Source organism: Nematolebias whitei, chromosome 11 (genome assembly GCF_014905685.2).
Source record: "Nematolebias whitei isolate Nwh7 chromosome 11, NemWhi1, whole genome shotgun sequence".
Lineage (NCBI taxonomy): Eukaryota > Metazoa > Chordata > Actinopteri > Cyprinodontiformes > Rivulidae > Nematolebias > Nematolebias whitei.
In genome coordinates, this window is record NC_056508.1 from 7,584,059 (window position 1) to 7,593,158 (window position 9,100).

The 9,100-nt window shown below is 38.1% G+C and overlaps 1 protein-coding gene across 1 annotated transcript in view; it reads right to left on the minus strand.

Annotated features, from left to right (window-relative positions):
• bcas1 (brain enriched myelin associated protein 1) overlaps nucleotides 1-6,659 on the minus strand; it is a gene marked incomplete in the record, with an annotated part of 64,503 nt that extends 57,844 nt beyond the window's left edge. Inside the window, 4 exon segments of the mRNA XM_037683791.1 lie at nucleotides 568-920; nucleotides 4,117-4,201; nucleotides 6,335-6,406; nucleotides 6,573-6,659. Of these exon segments, the coding sequence (XP_037539719.1) occupies nucleotides 568-920; nucleotides 4,117-4,201; nucleotides 6,335-6,373 (477 nt within the window).
• Nucleotides 6,660-9,100: the final 2,441 nt, after the last annotated feature.

Consider the following 9,100-nt stretch of genomic DNA (forward strand, 5'->3'; position numbering starts at 1 on the left):
TGTGTGTGTGTGTGTGTGTGTGTGTGTGTGTGTGTGTGTGTGTGTGTATGTGTGTGTGTGTGTGTGTGTCCATACTGTCAGCAAAATATTTTCTGAATCGCTGAACAGGATTGGCTGAAACTCTCGGAGAGTTATTGCTGGACAACATCCACAACCAAATAACTTTTGAGGTCAGCCCAGTTTAAAATGGTAACCTCAGCTCAACCTTAACCTACAAAAAATGGTTAAGAAATATTTACAGATATTGAGGTAAAATTTGATGTAGCTGAGAGTCATCCATTTAACAAACTCTAAATGTTTATAGATTGTACAAGAAATTGCATTATATGAGATTGTGTATGAGCTTTTTCAAGGTTTGACCAAAGAGGGTATGACTGTGTCTAATCACAAGACGAGCTCTGAGTGATATGTGTTCCTTAATGGAAAATAATTATTAAAGAGAAGCAGCGTGTGTGATCTGTCATATGTTGCTCGTGTTTTTATAGACTACCGTCTTGTTCAGGATGTCTCATAGTGTTTGTCAAAATAAAGATTTCATTGTGTAAAAGTCTGGAATGTTTCTCTCACCTGCTGCGGCTCAGGAGTCGTCTGACTAACGTCTACTTGATCTTCGTTTGAGCTCTGCTGTTCTTTTTCTTTCTCCGGCTCATTATCAGCTCTTCGATCAGATTTCTTTTTGAACAGTTTGCCAAAAACGTGACGTTTCGCCTCTTTGCTCTTCTTGACCTGTTCCTCGTTGGAAGTCGTCGCAGGGTTCTCAGAGGCCACATTGAGGATTTCGGCCACATTGAGGAGTTCAGCAATATCTTGAGTGGTGGCAAGTCGGCCATCAGGTTCCACTGTCACATTATCTGTTGTTTCTGGTGTGGGCTTTGAAGACTGAGGCTCGCTATTCTGATGGACTGTGATGTCACTTTTAACTGCAAATACAGAATAATAAATGTGAAAAAAGGCAAATCCATTTTCATAAATAAATGCCAACAAAACACTGAACGAAAGAGTTCAAGTGCCTCTTTTTTTTTTTTACACTAAACCGTTTTTATAACAACTGTAACAGTAAGACAGAAAACAGACACAACAAGCTGTGCAGATGTCCCCCGTCATGGAAGGATTTGAATAGTAAATGTTTGTAGTTTTGGAGATGAGCGTTTTTCTGGCCTGGAGTTGAACAGGGAATGTAAGTAAACCTAAATGTTTTTGGTGCAATATTTTACACTGAAGAGGAGTTATAATAATAATAATGTCATCACAATGTCAGCACTGTATGTTTCCATACAATGGCGAAATTAGTCTCTGCATTTAACCCATCCACCACCAGGTGGTGCAGTGGGCAGCTATTGAAAGCGCCCGGGGGACATTTTGGGGATTAGACGTGCTGCCCAGAGACGCCACGTGATGTGCAGTGACTGGGGATCGAACCTGGGACTCTCGGGTCCCAAGCCGGCTGCCCTGCCTCTACACCATCTCGGCCCCTTACACTGTGGAGAAGAGCAGAGGTAGTTTATTTATTTATTTATGTATCTGTTGCTTATCCATTGTAGCACAGTGATAGATCCCTGTGAGTTCAGGGAGTAATTTTATTCACAACCAGACACAGTGGCAGTGCCAGGGGGTGGCCAATGGTGGCCTTGGCCACCATACAATAAGCTTTGAACACCCCAATCATTTGAGGAAACTATAGCAATATAATAAAAACATATGTTCCTCAAATGATATGGGTGGTTGATTTACATATGTATTTGGTGGTGGCCATCTTGAATTTTGGGGTGGCAACCCTATTTTTGACAAGAAACTTTCTTACACCTAGATGCATCTACACGCCAAAATATAAGTTGGTACCTCACTTTTTTTCAAATTATTGAGCTCACAATGGATGGACAGACAGAGGAAATTTCCATTGACACCCCCCCCCCACACACACACACACCCACACACACACACACAAAATCAATGGAGGGTGATAATGTTTTTTGCTTATGTGTCTGTTACAACAATATTTCAAAACCACTGGACTAATTTGTTGAATCTCTTAGAAAATAACCATTGGCTGTAAATCTATACCTGATGAATGTTTAGAGTCAGTCTGATTTCAGATGGCTGCCACAGCCAACAGATCCTAAAACACACAACATGACTGTAATTCTGTCAGTTTCACAGACATTTGGCGTGATAGTACCTGAGACTGATCCTCAACACATTCTCTGAGTGGTAACAGATTGTTCAGAACTTTGTTGTCAAATTTGGCACTATTTATTTGGAGTCAGTTGGGTTGGTCTGTTAGCAAAATATTTCATGCACCGCTGGAAAAGTCTGAACAAAACATTCAGGAAATAATCATTGGATGTACAACTAGAACTGATGAACTTTTAGAGCCAACATATATTAAGATGTCCACCACAGCTAACTGACCATAGAAAACACCATAATGACTCTAATTCATTCAGTTTAAAACATATTGTGTTAAAATGCAGTTTGGTAGTAGCTGAGATTTATTCACAACATATACTCCCAGTGCTACTTATTGAACCAGATATTTGCTTAAAACTTGGGCATCAACTCTTGGTGTCAACCCTGTTTGTCTGTTAGCAAAATATGAGGGGCGGCTGTGGCTGAGTGGCTAGTGCAGTCATCCTCCAATGCGAGAGTTGGGGGTTCGAATCCACCAGCAGTCACATGTCGAAGTGTCCCTGGGCAAGACACTGAACCCCTCATAGCCTCTGATGTGTGTCCCATTGATGTATGAATGTGATAAAGCTTTGATTAGTCTCTTTAGAATGATTTGTTCAATTAGCTTTGTATATATACATCTAGTAGAGTGCTGTATGAATGGGTAAATGAGGAAACAGATTGTTGTGTAAAGCGCTTTGAGTATCTTGAAATAAGATAGAAAGGCGCTATATAAGTACAGTCCATTTACCATTTACCATATCTGTCAACAGATTTGAATTAAACTTTTACAAACTAACAATTGAATATACATCAACAGCTGATTAAATTTTGGAGTAAACTCATTTTAAGACCAAGACAGCTAACATGTATTAGCTAATAACAAAAGGCTATAACCTTGTTAATTATTACAGGTACTAACAACAACTTGATGTGGTAGTAGCTAAGAGTCATTACAAACACAACACCCAGAGTGACTTACAGTCTTCAACTCTCAACATAATTCAAATCAATTCAGTTTACTTATATAGCGCCAAGTCACAACAGAAGTCGTCTCAGGGCACTGAACAGAAATATTCATATATAAAAATAATAGGTTAACAAAAACATTAATAAAAAATTTTTTTAACACTATTTACTTGAGAAGCAGACTGCTTTGCGTTTAACTCCATCACAGAACTCTCATCTTGAGCAAGCATGAAGGCGACAGTGGAAAGGAAAAACTCCCTCATGAACCTTTGGCAGAACCAGGCTCAGGATAAGCGGTCATCTGCTTCGACCGGCTGGCTTTGATCTTGATCTAAATCTCTGGCATGAAAGATGGCAAGTGATATGCACTCCTTCAAGGAACACTAGATCTTTAAATCTTGCAGAAAATATTATAGTGATTGTAGAAAATTCCCGATTTGTGTTAATTTAAAAATCTTTGCTGCTGCTGACTCATCTCAGTTAATAATTAACAGCTGCCTCTGTTAGACTTCAGTGAATTTGAAGCTGCTTACATGCAACATTTAATTGATCTCTGCATGTGTAACTCTTTCTGAAGTAAACATGGGCTAGTCGGTGCTGGAAAGTGACATCTCTGTCTCCAGGGTCAATATTAAAGCTCTTAGACAAACCCCAGAGCCAGCAGGGATGGCAGAGCCTTTCTGTTGCTGGAGGTCACACATCACACTGTGACAGTTCAAACAGTCGCTCCTTGTATGAGACTAAGACCACACCTAAAGTTTACATTAGGAGATTTGACAGAGTCCAGCAGGGAGTCACTTTGTTTACAGACTTATCAGTGTCTGAATGACTAATCAAACATGGATCTTAAAAGACATCAGCTGATTTAATTTATTATTTAGCTGATTATTTTCCCACGAAGAAAGAAGATGCAACAAAAGAGAGTAAGAGTAACAAATAAATATTTTCCTCATTGATACTGTCTAAATATTCTTCACTCACCATCTTTCTCCAATCCACTGGATGTGATGGTTGCAGAGAGACCATTCACTGATCCATTTTCATGCTTCTCGAGAATTTTCCCATTCTATAAAAAAAAGATAAAATATGTTTAAAAGGCAGCTTCACAATAAAAAGTAACTATAAGATTAAAGGCCTAGCTTTCCAGAAAATAATGCATATTTTTCTGCAAAAGTTTTAAACTGAGATCATTTTATTTTGAGAAATGACAGAGTTGTAGCTGTTTTGGTAAAACCCTAAAAATAATATGCAAAATCTCCTGCAGAACAATGTGCACACCCTGTATACTAAGAATGACTCTCAGCTACTACCAAGTGAAATTTTAGCTCTATATCCATAAAACTGACTGGCTTCAAGTCATTTTGGGGTTTTGGTTAACTACCTCTAATAATAACCTTGAAAGAGGTTAATTCCAAAAAGTTTAGAGGTACATCTACTCATTACTTTCTGAGAGGTGTATTAATATTCATCAAGTGATTCATGAGATATTTTGGCAATAGTCAGACACACAAATGCATGCGCACAAAGCTTTTTGAAGAATATCAGACTGTAAAATAAAACAACCCTAACCCATATACTGTAATATTGAACTTTATCACTGCATTATAAGTATTTACAACCAATATTATATGCTTAAAAATAGGTTTACAAATGCTTATTGTTGTGCTTACAAGGTAGTAACTTAGTCTGAAATGTTTAATACAACAACTCTAGATGAAATATATTGGTGAACAGATTTCGCTTACTATTTGACAAGAAACCGGTCAGTTTTGTTTCTTTCTTGCCCTTAATTAATGCATAATAAACAATTATTAATGTAACAAAAAGTGTCTATAGTGGAATTAATAAAGTATCTATTAACTATTTATTAAGGGGAGCCTTATTGTAAAGATGTACCAAAATAAGTTTAAGTCCAACAGGACCAATGAGCTGATGGTTAGTCTGAACACAGGTAAGTCTAAAGTGGAGTGCTGCTGTCTTCCCAGATCTACAAACTTTTAGTTTGTGCAAATGTACTTTTACAAAACTTTACACCAGTGTCAGGTTTGCTTTATAAGGATGTTTACAGGAATGCTGTGGTTAATTACAAGCAGCTGTGTGCTGGAAGACCTCTGGCGCAGCTGCAGGACACTTCCTGTAGGAATTTAAATTTTCTGCTGGAATATTTGTGTAACATAAAACTGTTGGTAATGTCCAGGGTTATAAAATAGTGTTTATATTAATATGAAATTTAAAAGATTAGAGCTGTTTTAAAATTCATGGAGAAGACATCCTGATGCATGCTCAATAATCCAGGTAGAAACATCTAAAAAAGTTGTCTGGTCCTCTGAACGTTCAAAAAACAATAACCAAAAAATGTAGAAACGTTTCTTCTTTCATCCGAAAGACTTCTTCATTCTGAGGTGCTGTATTCAGCTCAGTCTTATAAATAGCACCTTCTCAGTGGATCAACTAGTTTGCTGCTGACAGCCAAAACCAGCTGCTCACATGATCAAGGAGGACCATCAGCCTATAACAATGGATCATCAGCACACTGATGGTTGTTTGCTATTCACAGAGGGCTGAGTGATACTAGCAATAACAGCATTGTAACAGGGGGACAGTTGAACACGGAGGCCTCCACCCCTGTTTAATAATGGACGGTTTCTTTTCACAAAGATGGCGAAGACTGAACGTGAGTCAGACTCCAAACTGAGGCAACTCAAAAAAGTTTTGGCAACAGGTAAGACATCCAGTAGCTTTACCCGCTTCTTCTTTTCTGGGTCACGGGGGTCACTGGCGTGCATATCCACCAGTCACTGTGTGAGAGGCGGGGGACACCCTGGACAGATCTCCAGTCCATCATAGGGACACATAGAGACAAATGAAACAAACAACCACTCACTCTCTCTCTCACACCTAGGGGCAATTTAGAGTTACTCATCAGTCTAACATGCATGTTTTTGGTCTGTGGGAGGAAACTGGAGAACCCAGAGAAAACCCACGCTTGCACGGAGAGAACATGCAAACTCCACCCAGAATGGTCCCTTGCTGAGTTTTGATCTGGCAACCTTTTTGCTGAGAAGAAGCAGCTCTATCATCTGCACCACTGTGCTGCCCAGGCAAAATATTTATTGTTCAAACCTTTTCTACAGCAGCCCACTTCAAAATAACTGAACTGTCCTTTTAAGGCTCAGTGGCTCCCGGTGTTTGAATTTACCTGGGTTGGTTCATCATTAGTCGATTGCTCATTTCCCATATTTTTACCAATCTGGTTTAACACCGTTCACTTCTAAAAGACAATAAAAACACAAAAGTTTAGCTCTACTATGAATCACCCATGAACAATAAATAATTAAATTAATGCAAATAATTTAAATAAATAAATTCAAACCATCAACAGAACTGAAGACATTTTTATGTTGTGCACATATTTACTTTGCTCCTGAAAATCTTACCTTGTTTCAGCACAGCAGGTCAAACAAGTGATGTCCTCTGGAGGAAAAGCTGTCTGTCAGAGAGATGGCCGCCCTCTTCCTGCCTTGCTGTGTGTTGAATCTGTTGTTGACAGGCTGTTTTATGTGTGCTTTACGATGGGTGGGACTGTTATGAAGCAATCAGTTGGAGTTCCTCCAACAAAAAGGTTCCCCTCGAGTTCTGATGTTTTTAATTAAAAGAACACGATTAGCTCATCTCTTTGTGAAGTCTCTGAAAAAGCCCAAACTCTCTCATGATCAGGTTGATCAGTTTTCCTGCCGAGGTCAGGTGGAGCATTGTTCTGCTGATAAATGTCCCAAACAGGATGCGTAAGAAGGATGTAGTTCTGGCATGAGTCCATGCTGACAAAACATAAACAGCCACTGCTGCAAACTTCTTTTAAATAAAGTTCAAATTCAAATGTTCAAAACCTGATATTGTAGATTTTATTAACCACTCAACTTGATGAAATTGTATTTATATTGTTTTGATATCATTTAATTAAAGGCTTTTCAACAAGTGCAGTGTCTGTTTAGAATGGAAGCAGCCCTGTGATGAGATTATCCGATTTAGATTACTTTCAATCTGTTCTATCAAAAACATGAAACTTAAAAAGCCTTCACAGATCTAGGTAATTGTGCTTTTAATTGCCTGGTGATAATGTTCCTCTTATGTGTGTGTGTTTATATGTGTCTGTTAGCAAACTATCTCATGAACAACTGGAAAGATCTGATTGAAATATGAAGATAGTAATCCTTCAATGATACAGCTACAACTGAATCCCTTTTGGATTTGGCCATGTTCCAAATGGCAGAAACAGCCAGATGATCTTGAACATTACAAATGAATATAACTCAGCCAATGGTACAAATATTGACAGAAATAAAAATAATTATTTAAAAAGTCTTCAGTTGATCCAAAATGCTGCTGCCAGAGTCTTAACTGGAGTTAGTAGGAGAGATCATATCTCTCCAGTTTTAACTTCTCTCCATTGGCTCTCTGTTAATTCCAAAATAGAATTCAAAATCTTCCTTCTAACATACAAAGCCCTCAACAATCTAGCTCCATCTTATATTTGAGATCTTATTGTTCCCTATTTTCCCAACAGAGCACTTCGCTCTCAGACTGCAGGTTTACCCGTGGTTCCCAGAGTTTCCAAAAGCAGAATGGCAGGAAGATCTTTCAGTTATCAGGCTCCTCTATTGTGGAACCAACTTCTATTTTCTGTCCTTGAGGCTGACACATTGTCCTTTTATAAGATTGGGCTTAAGATGTTATTTTTTGATAAATATAATCCTATAGTTAGGGTTGGATTGTCATGCTGCCTTATGTTTAAACTACTAGAGGACAAATTGACCTAATTTCCTTAATTGATTTGCTAAAATTTTATAGTTTTCATTTGATACTATTTCTATCTCAACATGTGATTCTTGACCTTCCACTGTGTATCTGTTCCTCTCAAGCTCAACCGGTCAAAGCAGATGACCGGTTGTCCCGAGTCTAGTTCTGATCAAGGTTTCTTCCTCATGAGGGAGTTTTTCCTTTCCACTGTTGCCTTCATGCTTGCTCAAGATGAGAGTTCTGTGATGGAGTTAAATTTAAAGCAGTCTGTTCCTCAAATAAATAATGTTAAATTATTATTTTTATATATGAACGTTTCTGTTCAGTTCCCTGAGATGACTTCTGTTGTGACTTGGAGCTTTATAAATAAACCAACTTGAATTTAATAGAAAGAAGGGTGGTAGTAGCTGACACTGACCCAAAACACAAATTTTGGATGCTAACAGACTGAGAAAGTTTTATTTATTTTTGCCATAAATATTTACAGTCACCCTGTCTGTTAGCAAAATATCTCAAGGTTCAAGGTTCTTTATTGTCATTCGTATCACATATGGTACATGATGTGGAACAAAATGATGTACTCAGAGTTCCAGTTACACCCAAAAATAGCAAAGATATAAAGTATTAAAAGAAACAGTAAAAAAGGATCTAAGATATAAACTAAACAATAAAATATCTCAGATATATGCTAAACATTAATAATGTAAAACAATATGGCAATTTAAACAGCAGCCCTAACATGAGTCTGTAGTGAGTAGATGGGTATGAATGAATACAGCAGAATGAGATCAGCAGCACAGATAAGTCACATATCACCAATTAAAGTTACATTACAGTGATTTTCCTGGCTAGACATTCATGAGTCTAACAGCCTCAGGGTAGAAGCTGTTCCTCAGTCTAGTGGTTCTACACTTAATGCTCTGCAACCTCCTGCCTAAGGAGAGTGGGTCAAAAAGTGTGTGTGCTGGTTTGTTTGAACTTTTCTTTGCTTGTACCACTGAACAGATTTTAGTGAAACTCACAGTTTTAGAAAAGTTTGATGAAATATTTACTCGTTGCACATCTACAACTGATTAACTTTTACAGTCAAAGTTCAAGATGGCCACCATAGACAACTCACCTTGGAAAAGACACTGTGCTGCCTCTTGCACAGTGCTGGACTGTGCTG